The 21295-nt window shown below is 36.1% G+C and overlaps 3 protein-coding genes across 5 annotated transcripts; 1 reads left to right on the forward strand and 2 right to left on the reverse strand.

Moving 5' to 3' along the window:
- Positions 1–146: 146 nt before the first annotated feature.
- Positions 147–6968, forward strand: RFC1 (replication factor C1). 3 transcript variants are annotated; one of them, XM_089624715.1, is made up of 24 exons: positions 147–254; positions 393–494; positions 638–766; positions 1243–1731; positions 1836–1903; positions 2186–2261; positions 2338–2399; positions 2488–2624; positions 2857–3020; positions 3182–3370; positions 3447–3568; positions 3646–3853; positions 4254–4307; positions 4403–4572; positions 4652–4742; positions 4838–5019; positions 5130–5169; positions 5407–5531; positions 5618–5690; positions 5786–5878; positions 5960–6212; positions 6310–6366; positions 6473–6648; positions 6765–6968. In XM_089624715.1, the coding sequence occupies exons 2-23, from the start codon at positions 492–494 to the stop codon at positions 6619–6621; spliced, it is 2934 nt and encodes a 977-aa protein (XP_089480841.1). In that variant the 5' UTR covers positions 147–254; positions 393–491; the 3' UTR covers positions 6622–6648; positions 6765–6968. The 3 variants fall into 3 exon arrangements, with proteins under 3 accessions (XP_089480841.1, XP_089480840.1, XP_089480842.1); XM_089624714.1 differs by having other exon boundaries at positions 6473–6968; XM_089624716.1 differs by having other exon boundaries at positions 644–766; positions 6473–6968.
- A 1263-nt stretch (positions 6969–8231) lies between these two features.
- On the reverse strand, positions 8232–10874 carry LOC149387139 (2-methylpropanoate--CoA ligase CCL4-like). Its single transcript, XM_089624718.1, has 2 exons — positions 9445–10874; positions 8232–9036 (listed from the first exon to the last, which is right to left on the reverse strand). Exons 1-2 carry the CDS (start codon positions 10755–10757, stop codon positions 8679–8681), a joined length of 1671 nt encoding a protein of 556 aa, XP_089480844.1. The 5' UTR covers positions 10758–10874; the 3' UTR covers positions 8232–8678.
- Positions 10875–15116: 4242 nt separating this feature from the next.
- Positions 15117–15704, reverse strand: LOC149387140 (uncharacterized). Its single transcript, XM_089624512.1, has one exon. It carries the CDS (start codon positions 15677–15679, stop codon positions 15191–15193), a length of 489 nt encoding a protein of 162 aa, XP_089480638.1. The 5' UTR covers positions 15680–15704; the 3' UTR covers positions 15117–15190.
- Positions 15705–21295: the final 5591 nt, after the last annotated feature.

Genomic DNA, 21295 nt, shown 5'->3' on the forward strand with positions numbered 1-21295 from the left:
AATACTTTTGTCTGCCTTCGTCATTATCCCTCACGAAAAAAAAAAATAGTAATTATAAATATATTACTACAAAACCCTGATAATGGTAAAAGCATTTTTTTTCCTTTTAATTACATTATTTTTGTAACCTATTAAGCTTCGAAGGAAACAAGAATTGGGCAAATAAATACTATACCCTCCTTCTCTCTGAAGAGGCAAGAACAAGAATCAAAACCATGGCTTGCAAGCTATTTGCGAATCGCCAGAACTGTTAGGTCGTAACCGTTGCTCATTTCTTCCCTTCTTCTTAATCTGTTTTCATTTTCTTTTCTTTTTTTGAAATAAAGAGCGCAACGGTTTCGTTTCTTGTTGTTGAGCTTGTGCCTTGCATGCTATTTTGTTTGGGCTCCCAGTTTCTAGGGCTTTATCGAAGCGAACGTTTCTCAACTGCTAATTTTGGGGCTTTGTTGTCTGTGTGTGATTGCTCACGGTGATTTAGTTCAGTCCGTAAAATGGTGAGTTGGTTTTTGATTCATTTTATGCTAATTTTTTTTCCCGGGAAAGAAGGTTTATTGCGCGTGTTTCGATTTTGTTTTTCTTTTCCGGTTATGGTTTTTAGGTTTTGACAATTTAATTCATTTTTTATTATTGTACAAAGTCACAGTCAGATATTAGAAAGTGGTTTATGAAATCGCACGAGAAGGGAAATGGCAATGGTGCCCCAAAGCTGGCAGAGTCAACACAAACTTCTTCCATGGCAGCCAATTCTTCAAACCCCGAAAAGGCTGTAAGTTTTGCTCTTGGTTGATATTGTTTTTGAGATCATAGATGGGACGTTTTTGTCCAGTTTTTTTCCTTTGGGGTTGATTTTTTTTTTCGTTTTGTGTTTAAGGCAGGAAGTTTTTTTGGATACTGTTTCTTTTCTAGGTGACACACAAAATAGAATGTTTTGTTTTGACTAGTACTCATCCGGTTTTGCTCATTCTACAATGGATGTTTAGAAGCTAATAGTACCCTTGACTATCGGTTCAGACAGGATTATTCGATGTTGTTTTGTTACATGAATGTGATGTTTTCAACGTAGGATTTTCCAATTAGCTTCACTATTCGTAAAACAGAATATCTGCAATGCACCTTAGTCCTAGGGTGAGTTCAGTGTCGAGTGTCAAATTCAGAACACATGTAACTTAGTTTCCAAGAACCGATTATATCATATCATGTTATTTATTTGTTATTTTTTTCTTCTTCTGTAATTGTGATTAGGCGGGAGGGGGGAGCGAAGAAGCTTCAGGCAGAAGAAAGTCTAGTAAATACTTCTCCAAAGAAAAGGTCAAGGATGAAAAAGAGACGGTCGAGCTTCCAGCCAAAAGAAAAGGTCGAGACGAACCCGACAGGTCGCTGAAACCTTCACCGGCAAAACGGGCTCTCAAAATCGAGGATGACGATGATGATGACGACGACTTTGTTTTACCGAAAGCCAAGAAAAGCACGGTTTCTGCTACCCCGGGAAAGAAGGTGAAGAGTGCGTCGGGCCGGGGAACTGGGCAGAAAGCTCGAGATAACGATGAAAGTGATGATGAAGATATGAAAGACGCGGTAGAGTCTCCCAAATCCGGTGGAAGGGGACGCGGTGGAAGAGGCGGTACGGCGGCACCGGTGGCCGGAAGAGGAAGGGGAAGAGGTGGTGGTGGTGGTCGTGGTGGATTTATGAATTTTGGAGAACGAAAAGATCCTCCAAACAAAGGGCAAAAGGTTAAGACATTATTATATTCTGCGATTGCCACTTCGTGTTTTTAAAAAAATTCTGTCTCAAATAACATTTTATATTTATTTGTATTCATTTCTGCTCATTTCAGGAAGTTCCTGAAGGTGCTTCGGATTGTTTAGCGAATTTGACTTTTGTAATTAGTGGTACTCTTGACAGGTAACATTTTAGTAGTGCAATCCAGATACTCTATAATGTCGGATATGGATTGGTTGATGGTTTTTTCCTATTCTACCGTCTGTTTTACTTGTGTTAATGGAACATATTATTAGCATATTAGTCAATGTACATGGCTCATATTCGCGAGTTTGTCTTCGAAGTAAAATGTTGACAAGACTTTAGTGACTGTCATTTACCATTTTTCCTTCCCTTTTCTTTTGATGGCGTTGTGTTATGACTTATGAGCCTCAGAGTGCTTTTTGATTTAGTATATTATTGCAGTTTGGAAAGAGAGGAAGCAGAGGATTTGATCAAGCGACATGGTGGCCGAGTTACTGGATCTGTCAGCAAGAAAACAGTCCGTTATACTCTGCTCTCTCATGATTTTCTTTCAAACAAACCGTGCTAGACTGATTTAAATGGTATCTTTGCAGAGCTATCTTCTATGCGATGAAGATATTGGAGGAAGAAAATCAGAAAAAGCTAAAGAGCTTGGGTGTGTCCTCTTTGATCTCTAGAAAATCAGATTTTTTTTTTTAAGTTAATTTATGTCTTTTATTCATCTTTACTTTTTACTCATGTAGTACTCCATTCCTTACTGAAGATGGATTGTTTGATAAGATCCGTGCCTCAAGTAAGGTTAACCAACCCGCGAAGAAATCTGTAGCTGATCCGGTTGTACCTTCACCTAAAAAAAGCCCGCAGAAGATAGAAACTAAAAGTATGCTCCTCGTGAACTATTAATTGATGACTAGCTCTGCGCTGTTTTTCCCGTTGATTTTAACATGAACTAGATTTGAATTTTCTTCAATTTATCAGGGTAACCATATTATATAATTGTTCTTGCTCCTTTTAGCTTATAATACCATTTGTTGTTTGCTTATCTGAGGTAGTTCTAGGTCTGAAGCGATAATATAGTCCTACTTTTAACTTAGGCACATTTATTCTTGCAGAAGCTGGCCCTAGTAGCACAACGTCAAAAAATGTGGCTAGTAAAGGCTCGACCCCAATCGCCACCCCTGGCAAAAAAATTCTAAATACTCTGCATTCTGGCTCAACATGGACAGAAAAATATAAGCCAAAGGTCCCAAATGACATCATTGGAAATCAATCATTGGTATGTACCAGTTATCTTAATCTATGCTTGCTATGAGCTGCCGCTATAACATCTTGTTTACCTAACAAAGTTGATCAACGATTGTTCTCCCAACATTGTGATTTTAAATGCATTTTATTTCTTAAAAGATAAACTGAAACTGCAATTTTCACGGTGGACAGGTGAAGCAGCTTCATGATTGGTTGGCTCACTGGCACGAGCAATTTCTTGACACGGGAAGTAATAAAAAGGGTAAGAAAGCAAACGACTCCAGCGCAAAGAAAGCTGTGCTGTTGAGTGGAACACCTGGTATAGGGAAAACAACTTCGGCGAAGTTGGTCAGCCAGATGCTTGGTTTTGATACTATTGAGGTGTGTTGCCTGGTTTTATAAACTTGCATCAGCTATATATTGGTATTTAATATTTTACTACGCACATATCGTTTAGGTAAATGCAAGTGACAGTCGTGGGAAGGCCGATTCCAAGATTCAGAAAGGAATAAGCGGAAGCAATGCAAATTCTGTTAAGGAACTTGTCAGCAATGAGGGACTGGGTGTCGGAAAAGATTGGTCGGTCTTGGGTTTGCATTCTATGTTTTGTTTGGTGAGTTATCTTTTAGCCCTTGTGACGGATTGTTCAAATGCAGGTCAGAGCGTCCGAAGAAAGTGCTCATCATGGACGAGGTCGATGGAATGTCTGCTGGAGATAGGGGTGGGATTGCCGATCTCATTGCCAGCATCAAAACCTCGAAAATTCCCATTATCTGCATCTGTAATGACCGCTACAGTCAGAAGCTGAAGAGTCTTATCAACTACTGTTTGCTTCTCAGCTTTCGGAAGCCTACGAAACAACAGGTTTTCTTTTCCTCCATCTAATCTTTAACCAGGAAACTCGACCAGACTTGATTCCTAGTACTTAGAAACTAATACTCATGTCTTAGACTCGAGTATTTTGATCTTTTGCTTACCCGCTTAATTGGTTCTTAATCCCGTGAAAGGGTTCAAAAGTCATCTAGGATAAAATATCTTAAATGAAGTTTAACGGGAACGACTTTCTGATATATATCTTTTTTTTTGCTTCTGGCATGCAATTTTCATTTTTTTTCTATGAAATAATCCACCATGACAAAGGGCACAATAAGTTTTACATGCTTCCATATTCCTTCATTTTATTAAGAGTATAAGCCTTCGGGCTTTTATTACTTACTTGTTACTGACTAAGCTTCTTGTTTACAAAACGTTTGGTTTCTTACAGATGGCCAAGAGATTGATGCAGGTTGCAATTTCTGAAGGCCTTAAAGCTAACGAGGTGATTGCTGTAATAAAAAGTTTTTTTATTTGTAATTCTAGCTTTTTCTACTTAGTTTTAAAGTTGGTGTTAATCATCCTATCATTTGCTTTTAGATTGCTTTAGAGGAGCTTGCTGACCGAGTCAATGGAGATATGCGTATGGCCTTGAATCAACTGCAGTATATGAGCCTCTCAATGTCAGACATAAAATACGATGATGTCAGGCAGCGCATGCTTAAGAGTGCAAAGGACGAGGATATATCGCCATTTACAGCTGTCGATAAGTAAAAATACCTTTTTTTCACATGTTGGTCTCAGAATAGTAGAACCCAGTGTTGATTCGTCTGACATTTATTTTTGTAGGTTGTTCGGTTTTAATGCTGGAAAGTTGAGAATGGATGAGAGAATTGACCTTAGCATGAGTGATATTGATCTGGTGCCTCTAATTGTTCAGGTTCTTTCTGCTGCTGTCATTTCAAATTTTGCTAGTTCTATTTCACCATCTCTTCCTTTATGTAAATATTTGTTGTGTTTTGGATCGGCTGGCAGGAAAATTATATAAACTATAGGCCAAGCGCAGTTGGTAGAGATGACAATGGGTTAAAGCGTATGAACTTGATTGCTCGTGCTGCCGAGTCTATCGGTGATGGTGACATTTTCAATGTACAGATAAGAAGATATCGGCAATGGCAGCTTTCTCAAAACAGTGCTCTTTCGTCCTGCATAATTCCGTGAGTTTCTTTATCCACTTGGGGGATTTCATAAGTTCAGTCTCGAATTTGCTTCAATATTGTAGTTTTATTTATATGAATCTTATAGTATTATCTTCTAACGTAATCAGGTCTGCATTGTTGCACGGGCAACGAGAGGTTCTAGAGCAGGTACTAGACTTTTATTATATAAAGTTATCTCAGCATTGTCGCATCGGATTGTCAATTGGAATGTAGATTTGAAATATCTATAAGATAGAAACACGGAACTATTATATGTAGATTTTTATTTTGATTTATTTATTTATTTTTACTTCAGTTGCGTAATTTTTATTTATTTATTGAAAATGGTTTTTTCCTTTCAGAAATCGAAAATTTCTTGTTACCTTAGATCTAATTTTCTTGCAGGGCGAAAGAAATTTTAACAGATTTGGCAGTTGGTTGGGAAAGAACTCGACTTTCGGTAAAAACCTGAGACTTTTGGAGGACTTACACGTCCATCTTCTTGCTTCTCGTGAATCGAATTCTGGAAGGTCTCTCCTCTCTCTTTCACTCTTTTTTGCATACATTTTGATATATATATGTTGTACATCATGTTTATTTATTTTTTTTAAACCAGGGGAACTGTGCGCATTGAGTACCTTACTCTTCTTTTGAAGAGATTAACTCAGCCTCTTCGGACGCTTCCCAAGGTAAAATCTAGATTATATATAGTTCAGAAGTGTGTTGTACAGTGAACAAAGTTGATTGATATTGCATATCATCTCATGATCGAATCGACTACCAGGATGAAGCTACCCGAGAAGTAGTGGACTTCATGAACACGTATTCAATCAGTCAAGAAGACTACGATACAGTCATGGAGCTGTCCAAATTCAAGGTAACAATATTACCAATGTACGATATACTTTGTGGGAAAAAATCTCGACGTGTTATCTGATCATGATAATCTATTGAATAGGGCTACCCAGATCCACTGAGTGGAATACCGCCCCCAGTCAAAGCAGCTCTCACGAGGGCATACAAAGAAGGAAGCAAGTCGAGGATGGTCCGAGCTTCAGATTTAATCACTCTCCCCGGAATGAAAAAGGCTCCTAAGAAACGAATCGCGGCGATTTTAGAACCGTCCTCTGGTGATGGAGCAGTGGAAAACAACGAAGAGCTGGCAGCAGAAGAGAGTGACGACGAAAATGCCTCTGATACTGAGGATCCAGGTAGGCTTATTGCGTGTTCAAGATATTCTTTTAAATCAATTAAATCATCATTTTTATTGTATGTTGGGACTAAGTTTGATCGTTTGCAACGTTTTAGACGGCGCTGTGGCCGGTGAGAAGTTGCAAAAGGAACTTCAAAGCTTGAACAAGAAAGGTATATAACAAATTATAGTTCAATCACATAAATACATTTTTAATCCCCTTTTGGTGGTTAATTTTTCTTGATATGAACTGAACATGGATTTTTAATCGGGTTGAAGGAGTTCAAGTTCAGTTGGATTTGAAGGAGTCGGGGAACTCAAGTTCCAAGAAAGCTCGAGCGGGAAAAGGTAAAGGTAGTAGTACCGCTTCTACGGAGAAAAAGACCAATGCTCGGGCTTCTGGGTCGGCTGTCAAGAGAAAGCGATGATGTGGCAGAACGAAACTTATGAGAGAGGTATTTTATTCTGCGAACTAAGTTCATGTGATATTTGCGCAGTTTTTCCGAACAAGTTGAGAGTTGTGTAAGTAATCAAGCCAAGCCCTTTTAATTTCTTCACTTTTAAAATGTAGATGTGAAGTTGGTTAACCAAATATGTGTCATAAAACCTTAAAGGAAGTTTAAAAGAGTAGAAGCTGTCAATTTTCCCTCTGAGAGGAACCCGGTCACATGCAAAGCAAAAGAAATTGATGAAAGTTCCAAAAAAAACTCTGAAGACGAAGTTTGGCCAATTTCTATTTCTCATATGATTTGCCACTAATTGGTTTATTTTCTCATCTTTTAGTTCTACTCGTGTGGTTCAAAACCCATTCCATGTCCATGTTTACCAACCCACTAAAATTGGTTCCCACTTATATCAGTATTACTTGTGGTTGTGGGCCTTGATGAGTCGCTCTCATCCGAAACAGTTGTTTGTTGGTTGTATAGCATTAAACTTTAAACAACGGTGTTTATAATTATTTTGTTTCAGTTTGACAGTGACATTTAAAAACAAAATAACCATCATAATTTACAACCCACACAAACTGCATAAATGTTTGAGCAAGGAAATAAATGCTCGCTCGCTCACTCGCTCACTCACTCACTCGTAGCCAAAAAAAACTACGGTTGTATTATTTACATGTGCAACTTCAATGTAAGTCAGGTTCTCATGTTATCTTGTAAAATTGGCTACCGAAATGTCTTAAAAGGGTCAAAATAATTTACTGTGTTTCTGTGAATATCTGTACTGTGTCCCCTTTTTAAAAATAATTATTAAAAAATAAAATCAGTTGTAGATGTAGTCTCTTGGAATGAAGTTTCATTTCTTCGTACATTTGGTATGTCAACATTAATATTTGTCGTTAAAATTAGCATCATTATAATGGATCACCATACGGGCCATCATAAATTTCCGAGGATTAAATGCTTGTTTGTCGGCTATGAAGCACGGTGATTTACCCTGTACATCTTTATGTCACATGTAATGAAGCACGATCTACTATAAGATTCATCAATACAAAAGCAAAAAGGATAATGTTAACCCACCATTAACTACTTCATTTGTGAATTTCAATATTTTTTTAATACCATTTTACTTTTACATGACAAATCCATGTCACGTAGCAAATTTTAACGGGACAGAATTAGTTCGCCAGAAATTCAACAAATAGTACATTAATTAAAAATACTGTATCATAACGTAATTAATACATGATAAAAAGAGCTCTTAAATAAAACAGGAGAAGTTCTTAGGTCAACGCTAAAACTCAACTTTCAATTTGCGTTCATCAGAAAATAGCTATGCACTAAATTCAACAAACAGCACATTAATTTAAAAATACTGTATCATAACGTGATTAATACATGATAAAAGAGCTCTTAAATAAAACAGGAGAAGTACTTTTGTCAACGCCAAAACTCAACTTTCAATTTGCATTCATCAGAAATTAGTTATGCACTAAATTCATCAAATAGTCATTAATTATAAATATTGTATCATAACGTAATTAATACGTGATAAAAGAGCTCTTAAATAAAACAGGATACGTTTTTAATGTTAAAAGCCAAAACTCAGCTTTCAATTTGCATTCATCAGCAATTAGTTATGCACCTAAAAATATGCTTTGGATCAACAAGAGACCTGCTCTTTTGTCTCCTTGTTTCCCCAAAATTGCAGGCATGACCCGAATAAGTAAAGGGATGAAATAAAATATAAAAACACAACTAGTAATTACCACTTCTGACCGGGTCAAAGAATACGACTGGCAACCTAATATGCGCATTCTTGAATTAAAATTACCCTTATTTAAAAAACAAAAAAATTTAAAACTACCCTCATCATTATTTATTTCCACAATAAAAAAAGATTAAGTTCAAAGTACAACTCGTCACGTTCCGACACACAGACGAATACAATAAATAAGAATCAAACTAATATATAGAGAAATATGTTTGACTTGGACCAACCATATATATTTTTATATTTTCTTTTTCTTGGGATGAACCTAAATCCGGCTCCGGGGAATCTCCGACGCTGATCCCATTGACTTGGCAATATCTTTGAGAATAAACTTCTGAATCTTCCCGGTGGAGGTCTTCGGAAGCTCGTCCCTGAACACCACCGATCTCGGCGACATGTATCTCGGCAGCTTTCTCCGGCAGAACTCAAGAATCTCTCCTTCGGTAGTCCCAGTCGCCGCCGCGCCGGACTTGAGAGTAACGAACGCGCACGGCGTCTCTCCCCAGAACTCGTCGGGCCGGGCCACCACCGCCGCCTCCTCCACCGCCGGGTGTCCGTACAGAACCGACTCCACCTCCACGCTGCTCACGTTCTCGCCCCCGCTGATGATCACGTCCTTCGACCTATCACCATGCTCACATTCATTACAAAATAAACATAAAAGGAAAACTAATAATAACAATCAATGTTCACAGGGCCGGCCAAGCTCACCGGGCTCGATTCAATATTTTGAGGCCGTATAATACTAATCGAAATTTAAATTTTCAGAGAAAAAATGTAAATTTTTTAAAAAATTGGTCAAAAGTATAAATTTTTAGGGTAAAAAATGTAAATTTTCTTAAAGATAAGTAAAAAGTGTAAAATAATTTTTTTTAAGTCCAAACCAATTGAGGGCCCAATGCATAAGCCTTGCCCGCCTTAGATCAGGGCCGGCCCTGAATATTCATAATAATAAAGTCACGAGTTATCGACTAATTACTAACACAGAGTTCATAAGGTCATGAGTTACTACTCACATTTATTTTATTTACCTGTCTTTGATCTCGAGGTAACCGTCGGGGTGAATAACCCCGACGTCTCCAGTGAAGAACCATCCGGAGGGGCTTATGGCCTTGGCCGTACCTTTCGGGTCGTTTAGGTATCCCATCATGACGCTGCTCCCTCGGATCACGATCTCCCCCAAGCTCTCGCCGTCCCTCGCCACGCTGGCGCCGGAGCCGGGGTCCACCACGTCGATCTCCGCCGTCCCGGGAGTCCTCACCCCTTGCCTCGCCTTCATGCGGGCCCGCTCCCCCGCCGGGAGCGCGTCCCAGCGACGCTTCCACGCGCACGAGATCACGATCCCCGCCGTCTCCGTCAGCCCGTACCCGTGGCTCACCACGAACCCCAGCTCCTCCGTCCGGTGGAGCACCGCCGCCGGCGGCGGCGCCCCGGCCGTGAGAACGTGGACGGGCCGCCGGAGCCGCTCCGCCGCAGGGGAGTTCGACAGCATGTTGAGCACCACGGGAGCGCCGCACATGTGGGTCACGCCGCGGCGCTGGATCGCCCGGAAAATGTCTCCGGCGTCGAATCGCCGGAGGCAGATGTTCGTGCCGCCGAGCGCCGCCGAGCCCCAGGGAAAGCTCCACCCGTTGGCGTGGAACATCGGAAGCGTCCAGAGGAACACCGGGTTCTTCTGGACACCCCAGTCGACTATGGAGTCCATGGCCACCGTGAAGATGCCACGGTGGCAGTGGACCACCCCTTTCGGCGACGAGGTCGTCCCGGAGGTGTAGTTCAGTATCATCGGGTCCCACTCGCTCTCCGGCCGGACCCACCGGAACTTCGGGTCTCCCCGGGTCACCATCTCCTCGTAAGTCTCTCCGAACCGGCTTTCGTCGACTCTCTCGGCCTCGGAGTCGTCTTCGATGAGGACGAGCCCGGGGGATCGGACGGAGTCGGGGAAGAGAGAGGCGGCGGCGAGGACTAGGTCGGCGGAGAGCTTGTCGGCGAAGACGAGCGCCGAGCCGGAGTGGCGGAGCATGACGGAGATGGTTCTGGCGTCGAGGCGGGTGTTGACGGTGTTAAGGATCGCTCCGGCCATCGGAACGGCGAAGTGGAGCTCGTACATGGCCGGAATGTTTGGGGCCACCACGGAGACGACTTTGCCCCTGGCGTCGCCGCCGAGGACGGAGACGATGGAGGAGGCCACGCGGAGGCAGCGCCGGTGGGTCTCCGACCAGGTCTGGACGGATTCGTTGTAGATCACGGCGGAGGAGTCGCCGTAGACGGTGGCGGCTCTCTCGAGGAAGCCGAGAGGGGTCATAGGAGACGAGTTCGCCGGGTTCGGTTTCAGATTCTCCATTATTGTTCGTTGGTGATGATGAATTGATAATCGTGTGTGGGTATATATATACGTATATACTATTTACTAACTCAAGTATTGTTGGTTTGTGCTCAGACTTTAAACCATTATAGAAATATATGGTCATAAAATAATAAAAGGTTATAAAGGGTTGAACTTGAATCTGATCTTCCACTGTGCGGTTCTTTTCTTTTCAAGAGAAAGTTACTTTAAAAATGAATAATAGTTTGTTACTTTTATGAAACCCCGTCTCAGATTATCTTCAACCCATATCGCTTTAAAAACGATTGAATTTTTGCACTAAAATGATATAATTTTGTAATAAAAAGTTTTCATCTCCAATACACATCATTTTCCACAACAACAAAAATTTCTTTTTATACTTACATCCTATCATATATTAATTTTTTATATTAAAAATAATCCTATAAAGATTAAATTAATCTCTCTATAATAATATTAAATATTACATTTATACAAACTAACCACATTTTTTTTTATATTAAACATTACATAGGTAAACTTTAATATCATTCAAGACACTTGTATTATATTAAATATATTTTGTGGTTTAATTCATGTATTACATTATATATTTTATTATTGTTATGTTATTTACTATTTTATTTAGTTAATGATATGTAATTTATTTTTATAAAATAATGAAAATAAGTCAAAATTATATGATATATTTTTTTTTTGGGGGGGGGGGACTATTTTGCAAATAAAAAAAGTGTTGCACTAAAATGATGTGGATGAATAGTGTAACATCAAATTTTGTGATACAATATTTACCACTCCATTTTTCTACTATTTTAATGCAAAAATAGTATGGATTATAGTAAAACTCATACTAAAATCATCATTTTTTATACCAAAATGATGTGAGTCGGAGATGGTCTCAGTACTATCGATTTTTTTTCCATTATGTTTGAATTTTTTATCTTGCAATAAAATCTTAAGTATACTGTACATGTAATCACAAATTACAAAGCCTTTAAACTTTGACATACTTTTTGCTTTATATTTTATAGAGTTATAAATAATCGCCAACTCACAGAAGGAAAGTCTCGCGGTTCAAATTAGAGGTGTTGAGAGTCTTAGCAGGGGAACTTTTTTTTTTTCTTCTTTTTTTTTTGTAGGGTTTATTTATTTATTTTTTTTGTGGGTACAATGAAAAGAAATTAGGGAATAGTAAATAAAAAGTAAAAGTGATATCTGAAATGAATGAAGAGGCTTTGGAAGACAATTTTCGAAATAAATAAAATTAATCTAATTAGTTAATTAATTTATATCAGTCTGATGGATTTTTTTTTTTTTTAATAAAATGACGCTTTGAGGTTGAATTATTGAGATCTTAATTATCCCAATATAATAACTGAAATATTATAATTTAGCTTCAGTAACATGCACGTAAGTGACTAATTATTCTTATAATTAAAAATCACTTCCTTCTCGTAACCTCTCTTTTTGTTTTTTTGTATATATCTATGTTATATATGGTGATCATGACCTGTATTATAGTTTTATTTTTAATGTGTATAAGACGACTAGGGAATGGAAAGTGATGGGCTCCATTTTTTCAAGCCTTGGTGGTTGTTGAGGCATTTTTTTTTATTATTATTAGAATATGGACTTAGAAAGTTAACCAACTTTTCTGTATTATACTAAAGGTAGTTGAATACTAAGGTAGTTGAATTTAGAAAGTATAATTACGGACTTATTCGTTGGGCCTTGAGAGATATTGGATTTGGAATGCTGCCCAAGTCTGAGATATCCTTTTTTGATGTAAATATGTAGTACGTACTATTGCTCTTTCATTTTTTTTAATGTTCTTTTTAGCAAAAAGAATATTTTGTTATTTGAATTAAAATGTGCTTGGGAAATGAAGTTACCGATGACAAGCATGTGGGGGCATTTATGTAAACTTCAGACTAAGAGCATCTCAAATGCGGATACTATATAATAGTGTAATTTTTACACCAATTTTTTATTTTGCTCCAATGATACAACACCAAATTTAAACTAAAGATAACATTTTAAGAATAATTTTTTATATTAATTTTTTTAATTTCATTAGTGATTAATTATATGTCTAATTATATGTATAATAATGTAACTATTTTTTTTATTAATTATGTGTAACCTTTAGTATAAAATAATAATAAATTATTTAAAAAAATATATATTTATAAAAAAATAGAAAATTAAGAGACTTCATTACATGGAAAGTACAACATTTTTTAGGGATTAGTTAATATACTATTAAAAAAATATAAATATGAAAATTACATATTATTAATTAAAGTAACTATTAAAAAAATAGTATAAAAAATAAGCATACGAAATTACTTAAGTTGTATTGAATGAAATAATTTGATTATGCATAAAGAATTAAACAATTAAAAAATATTGATTAGACGTAGATTAAATAAACAAAAAATTGGCTACGTAAACCACCTAAACTATAAGAATTGTAAATTAGCCAACATTTGGTAAATACTTTGTAAATAGCCAACTTGCATATGTGGCAGCATATTAACTACCAAAAATATATGTTTAGCTGTGTTAAATAAGTATTTTATTAATCTGTTAATAAGTTTACTTGGTTATTTACAAGAAATTAACCATAGGTGGGCTATATCTCAATCCACTATATCCGTGTGGCTATATAACTTAATAACCCTTAAATAAAATATGTATTTTTAATCATGGATTAATTAGGTTAAAATAATGCTTAAACATTTAGTACAATTTTGACACCAAATAGAAATTATTACACTAAATTTGGTGTAACGTAGTTTATGCGTTCGTTAAGGGGAATGAGGTGGAGGAGGAGGAGGTGTTGAATCCACACTAATTGAAGCTTCATCTTGGGAGGCAATAGGAGTAAGGGGGGTATCGATAAACTAATATTGATCATCCGCGCAAGGTTAGAAAAATCAACCATACAAGACTCAAAAGGATCAATGCGAGTGAAATCAGATTTATACAAATTGAGAGTATACGAGGGAATTGAGTAAAAAAAGATATGTTCAAATAGAATAAAGTAAATTTATTTTGTATTTGACTGTTTATTATTTCGGGATATATTAGTTACGCTCTATATATCTAAGATATTATAGTATATATGTAATTAATTAAGTTTATTTACTATCAACGTATTTGAGTATCTAATATTTTATTATATTTTGTATCTATTATTAAATTAGTATTAGGGTTTTCTTATATATAGGCTTTAGGTCTTTTTGTAAAGGAAGATTTTGATTAATGAGAAAAAAACCTCAAAGAGAGAGTTGTCTCCAATTTTCTTGTTTTCGGTATTCTTTATGAATCAACGAGTTCGAGATGCCTTTAATTTGATATTCGTAATCTATCGAATCAACAAGTTTTAAGAAGAATCATTGACCGGTATTCATACGCGCTAATCAATGATTGTAGTTGTTTATCTTTTCCACCACCTCTCGCTACATCAACATCACCTATCTTGGTCAGATCCCATTATTTTTGGCCCGGTGATCGGTTAAGTTTTATGTGATTCAGTAATCAACTTCATTGATTGTTTGATTTTTGTTAACGACTCTTACAGTCATCTTCTTTTTGCTCTGTGTGTGTGTGTCTGTGTGTGTGTGTGTGAGAGAGAGAGAGAGAGAGAGAGAGATCAGAGAGAGAGAGAGAGAGAGAGAGAGAGAGAGAGAGAGAAAGAGAGAGAGAGAGAGAGAGAGAGAGAGAGAGAGAGAGGGAGAGAGAGAGCTTGAATTAGTGCTTCGTTTATAAAGTTTAGCATCAAGATCCCCTCTAATCAGTGCTTTGTTTATAAATTGCTGCAATTGCACGATATTTATGGGATTTAAAATTGTAGACATTACAATGATCCTAAACAGCTAAAATATATAAAAGCGTCTTTTTTTGTTGCTAGAAAAAATTATATTGTCTTGGCTAAATAGGTCGAGTTATAAAAGTTTTAATTTGAAAAAGTTTATTTTTTGAAATTAGAGTAAGCTAGATTTCAATACGTCTGTCAATATTAATCATTGTACTAATTAATATTATTAGTAATGGAATACAGAAACAAATTATAAATTTAATACAGTGTATATATATGTATTTTTTTAAAATGGATTCTCGTAAAAATCGATACTATAACATGCGTGTACAGAAATCCACGCTAGCAAAACAAAAGTATAGTAAAAACAACATTCTCATACAAATCGAGATACATGAAACACCGCGTAATCTATCCATAGATATGCATGGACCGAGAAGAGAATTGAAAACTGTATACTTAACGAAGCGAAAATTTATAATAATAGCAATAAACGTGCTCGAATGATAATCAAGCTAGGGTATATAATATATATATATATATATAAATATATATATATATATATATATATAAATAATGGTTTGTTTGAGGTGGGTGTGTTGCACAATTAAGGAACATGAGGCTTGTGATCCTCTGGAAGGTTTGGCAATGTAGGCTCAGGAACATTTGGGACATTATGTGGTAATTCAGGCAACTTTGTGATTTCCGGTTTTGGCAATTCGGGAATCTTCGGGAGTTCCGGTTGTGGAAATTCGGGCATCTTCGGGAGTTCCGGCTTTGGAAATTCTTGACTCTTAGGGATTTCTGGTTTCGGCAATTCGGGCAACTTTGGGAGTTCCAGCTTTGGCAACTCTTGAGTCTTAGGGAGTTCTGGTTTCGGCAATTCGGGCAATTTTGGGATTTCCGGTTCGGAAAATTCGGGCAACTTTGGAAAGTCTGGTTTCGGCAAAGTTGGAAGAGGAGGAATTTGTGGCTTGGGAAGCTCAGGGACATCCAAAAGATTCCGAGCGCCCGAAACCGTTAGGGCATTGTAGAAAGATAGGGCAGTGATTACCAAAATAGGGAATAAGATGGTTGGGAGGTTTTTGTTAGCCATGTTGCTTGTTGTGATTGACGTTTGTTTGTTTGTTTTTATGCATGGAAATCCAAAAGGTGTAAAAGAGTTTTTATAGATGATTTTGGACGTGAAGAAATAGAAAGTCCTAGGCGTTGGGTTTGGTGGGCAGAAATGGATGATTGTTCATATCAACCTCTTCTAAATCGCTTGTTTTAAATGAATACTCCTTCCACCAATTCAAAAACAGCTATGATATTTGATTTTGGAATAAGACTTTTAATTTTTAGAGGAATGCTTATAAATGCCGAGTCAAAATTATTCTATACATTCATTCAGCTTGTTTGGCATGTCACTGAACAATTTTAATTTAAATAGATGGAATTTTTAGCGCAAATAGTCTTTGAACTTTTATGATTGTGTGCTATTTTGGTCAGGAACTCATATTGATTTAGTAGCTCTATAATCTTTTAAAAAAATATTTTCTATAATAAAATTCAACACTAAACAATTTAAAACAATATAAACCCCTATAAACTAAAATAACTTATTTTTTTAATTTTAAAACATATAATTTAGGGTCAAAATATAATAGGTGAAATTTTATTAGTTTTTTAGAGGACCAAAAGAGCACAGCCGCCCTGGGCTAAGGCGGGTTAGGCCCAGGCCTAGGGCCCCATATGTGGATAGCCCTCACAAATTTACACTTTTTGCTTATTTTTAAGAAAATTTATATTTTTTACCCTAAAAATTTACACTTTTGGCCCATTTTTTACTCTGAAAATTTAAATTTTTATTAGTATTTTAGGGCCCAAAATATTATTCGCCTAGGGCCCCGGTGAGTTTGGGACTTAAATGCTTATATATAGACTATAGTCTATATATACTATAATAGCACAAAAAAATGCTTATATATACTATAATAGCAAAAATATAAAAGTTCAGTGACTAATTTTTTATTAATACAGTGTATATTTGATTACATGGAAGATTTTAAACTCAAATTCCAAAGAATTTGCAAATTGTGTTTGCGGGGCTTGAACCCATATCAACATGCAGAAGGATACCTCATAGGCAGGAAGTAGTGCCACTTATTCTACTAAGTTATGAACCGGTCATCTATTTATTTATTGCTCAAGTAATTATTGCTCGAACATAACTGGAAATGTAAATGAGATATCTCTTCTTTTTTCTTTTTTCTTTTTTTTTTTATGAGAAAAAAGAGTCATCTCCATGTTAACGTATGAATGACCCATGCAAAAGGGTCTATATACATGCAGTGCAATAATATCATTAATCTTTATTGATGTAATAAATACTTAAATCAGAATATACAACTGTGTTCACTTTTGGACACGTATAAATCAAACATAACAATAACATTCGCGTGTAAAGAAAAACCCAGTCGAATCCACTTTTGTGTTGCGGATCCAAATGAAAAGTTGAGTAACTGGGAAATATATACCCTTGAATAAATGTTCAAGGAGTGGACAGCTTTTATTTTCGGGTGATGTGACAATCGAACTCATGAGAATTAATTAAGGTTTTGGGATAGCCGGAAATGGAAGCGTAGGAACCTAGGGAAGATTTGGAAAGTGTGGCAATTCAGGCAATTTTGGCAACCCGGGAAAGTTTTGGAATGGGATTTGTGGGAAGAATCCAGACTTTGGAAGCTCAGGGATTTGTGAGATCTCCGGTGTCTCCTGAATATTTCGAGCCGCCGAAACCATTTGAGAATGAGAGGAGACGAGAGCCAGAATCAATATTGGTACGAAAACCATGGTTCCGAGATTTCGGAATGCCATATTGTAGCTTAGTACGTAGATGGATTTATTTGGATTATGAGATGATCATCCAAGTGATGTGATTGAGGTTTTATACACAATGGACGTGATGATATGGTTTTTGTAAATCATGTTTCTCTCTAACAAGCAAAACTAATTAACTCGATTTCCCAGCTAGTTTAGTTTTACGTGTAAGGTCAGTTTTAATTCGGAGTTTATTATGTTATCATTTGATGGACTTAATTATATCTTTCATCTATATAGACGTTTGTGTTCGGAAGATTTTATATATATGTATATTTATTTAGTTACAAAGTCATGAGAGGCCAACCTTAAAAGTTCCGTTAGGTGTAACAACATTTGATATATTTTTCCATAAACAAACATATCATTGCGTTGATATATTCGATCGACTTATAAAACCAATCTTCTTTTTCTTACACGCACACACGTAAAAGCTTACTAATGTCTTTTTTTTTTTTTTTTTTTTTTTGGTTGAGGAAAAGGTTCTGCAGGTTTTGAAAAAAGATCTAGAATGTGGGCTCCTCTTAAGCCTCTACCAAGCAACAACTCAGATTTTTTTTTTATTTTTTATTTTAATTCTGTAAAGAATTTCCTAAAAATCTGCCAGTCATGCAAGTTGCAAGGCAACACATTGTAGACATATGTGTGTGTGTGTATATATCTAATTGAAAATTTCAGGGAGGCTAATTTATAAATTTTAAGGTAAAACAAAAAATAGCATAATGTATATAATTTTTTTAGGGGAGCTTCACCGTGTTTATTCATTCATTTTAGTAAGCTATTTAGCTATAAGCCTATAACACTATATACCATGGTGATTGTATTGATCCTACTGTACACAATGTTATAATGGCAAGGTTAATAAACGTGATTCCATAACAATCGGGTAAAAATAAAAACTGTACGTTGGTATAAAAGCATTGAAAACAAATAAGGCACATAATCAAAACAATATGTATATATATCGTACGTATACAGTCCAAATCCAATAAATTCTACATATTGAGAACATACAATCGAAATCTTCATCTAATGGAAGAGCAACAATAAGAAGAAAAAAAAAACTTAAAATAGCACACTCACACCAACATAACATAAATACACTCCAATACATATAGTGTAAACCTAATTCATCCTCGATCACTCCTAGTTCATGGCAATAATCAGTGTACTTATTCAAGGGCTAGTCTTTGACGGTGGCGGAGAGAGGAATGGGAAGGACGGCATGGTGGTGGGGATCGATGGCATGGCCGGGAACGGCATCGCCGGAAGTGGAGGTAAGCCCAGCTTTGGGATGGTCGGAAGAGGAGGCAAAGGCCCGGCGGGATTTGGGAGAGACGGTATCGTTGGGACCGGCAAGTTGGGCATAGCTGGCAAGTTGGGATTCGGAAGATTCGGAATCAAAGGCGTGTTCGGGATAGTAGGGACCGGCCCTTTTGGTGGCTGTGTTGTCTGAAGAAGGTTCCGAGCCGCCGAGCTCACCTCGACGCTCGAAAAAGCGAAAGCCGCAAAAACGGCTAAGGAGATCATCAAGTGTTTGTTGAATGCCATGCTCTTAGGGTTTGGGTAGTTTTTTTTTTCTATTTTGTTTTGTTTTGTGTGTTGATATGATGATGAGGCTTACATGGTGTTGTATTTATATGTACATGGTTGGAGATTAGATTTAATTAGGTAGGCTGTTTGGGATTATTAATTTCTATCTTGTTGAATGTTTATTGTGTTCTTTGTTTCTTAGTTTGGTCACCTAGGTGAAAACTGAACGGGACGTATTATGGGTCCATGAATAAGAAGATATCTAATTATAATAATTTATTAGTATCTAGGTTTGGTAAGAAAATATTAGCTTAGATGCGAAAGGAAAAGTATTTTGCACCCACTATATATACCAAAATAGTAATTAATTTTGAAAACGGAATGAATAGTGAAGAACATTACAGTCGATTTAATTTATAAAAAAAAGGCAAACAAAATAGTATATAAGGCTCCTTTCTTCGTAGATAATTTATAGGAAGATTCTATTTTAATTAGCGTTGTCAATTGTGCAAGGATGTTGGTTTTCCATTCATGTTCAGAACATGTTAATCTGCTTTTACATGATCACGTGGACCGATAATATATAAGCCAAATCAAACATATTAACCAATGTTTTATGAAAAATTATTTTAATAAAAATGATGTAATTGACGATTTTATATTTTAGTTGAGATGATTCTATCCTTTAATTCAAATTGTTGGGAAGAAATCGCACGTGAGACAATATGTATACTTATAAAGCAATAATTAAGTGCTTTATTTAATAAGGTTTCAAGAGAATTCCACCATATAATTTGTGTATTTTATGTATTATTCTGCTCGTAATGGTATATGCATTCTTATTTTATTTCGTACAGTTATAAGTGATTTGTAATATATTGGAGCAAAAATCAAACAAGCAAAGTAGCATTCTCAATTCTACTTGAATTTAAGATATAAAATTGAAGGAGAAAATGTTCTCTTTGCAACATCATATTGATCTTTTCATATGTTTTCCAATGCCTATTTAATTTCAAAAATCGAGAGCAAGAAGTCATTGTCAAATCATTCGACGCGGAACATACTCAAATTCAGCACAGTGAATTGCCCATTAGGCCCATATGGTTGGATTACTATTCTCATTAGGCCCATATGGTTGGATTACTATTCTCATTAGGCCCATATGATCACACGTGTTGAATTTTTATCCTACTTTTTGTTAAAAGTACATGTAAGAGGTTTCTCTAGGTTGTTTAACAAAAATGACTATTAATCGGCGATTGTCGTACTTATCTATTTTAGGATTGCATAACCTATCAATTTCTTGGACTTCCTTATGGATGTTTGATTTGTGCAATAATTTGCGAATACAATCTCCGAATAATTTTCAATACTTTGATAACAATGCTTGGTGGTGATGAGCGACCCGTCGAAAGTATTTTTCTAATTTGACAACTCTAATTTATTTAGTTTTTAAGTGTAAAACTAAAGATGTTTTCTTTTGTTTTAGTCATTTTCCTGAATCATCATGGTCATTTGCTTGAGTAAGGTCCTATTAGGTTCGACTCTTATTTCGCGTTGTACTATAGCTTAATTAATTCAAGGAACTTTTTTTTATAGAAGAACGACATGCAATATTAATAAGCCAGAACGCACTTATAAATCTTAATTTTTAAAAATAATTTCTGGCACTGATCATGAATATGCACCATAAGCCAAATGCTTAAAAACAAGAAGACACTTGATGAACTGTAGGCACTGTTGATGAATACACAAGCATAAACCAAAACTATATGTTGAATTTCCAAAAGTATGCTAATTTTTAATTTCTGATTTTTTTTAGCATTTTTCAGATTTGTTTGAGTTCAAATTTAGACTACTATAGATTATAGAATTTGAAGAATATGACTTTTCAAAATTTGATTATTGATATTTATTGCAGATGTTTTAAATTCCTTTAATATTCAGCGAGTGATGAATTTGTGGAAGGTATTCTGGTCTTTGAATATATGATGATTTATGGCCACTTATTAAATATTGATCAAAAGCTGGCTATTTCTAAATAGGCTAATCAGTTAACAACAAAAGAACACAACCGAAATCCTTATTCAATGAAAAGAACAGCAACAAGAAAAAAAAACATAAAATAATACTGTCACCCCATTGACGTAATAAATACACGCATTACAATACATATAGCGTAAACGTAAAAAAATCCTCACAAGTTTACTCCACCAAATATCTCTAGTGACATCACAACAAGAAGTATACTAAACCATTATACCCTCATAAATAAACCAATAAGAAAAATAACATAAAAGTTAAAACCACACCAATA

This window comes from Urtica dioica, chromosome 8, assembly GCF_054948205.1.
Source record: "Urtica dioica subsp. dioica isolate 48M chromosome 8, U.dioica_male_clone48M_v1_H2, whole genome shotgun sequence".
Lineage (NCBI taxonomy): Eukaryota > Viridiplantae > Streptophyta > Magnoliopsida > Rosales > Urticaceae > Urtica > Urtica dioica.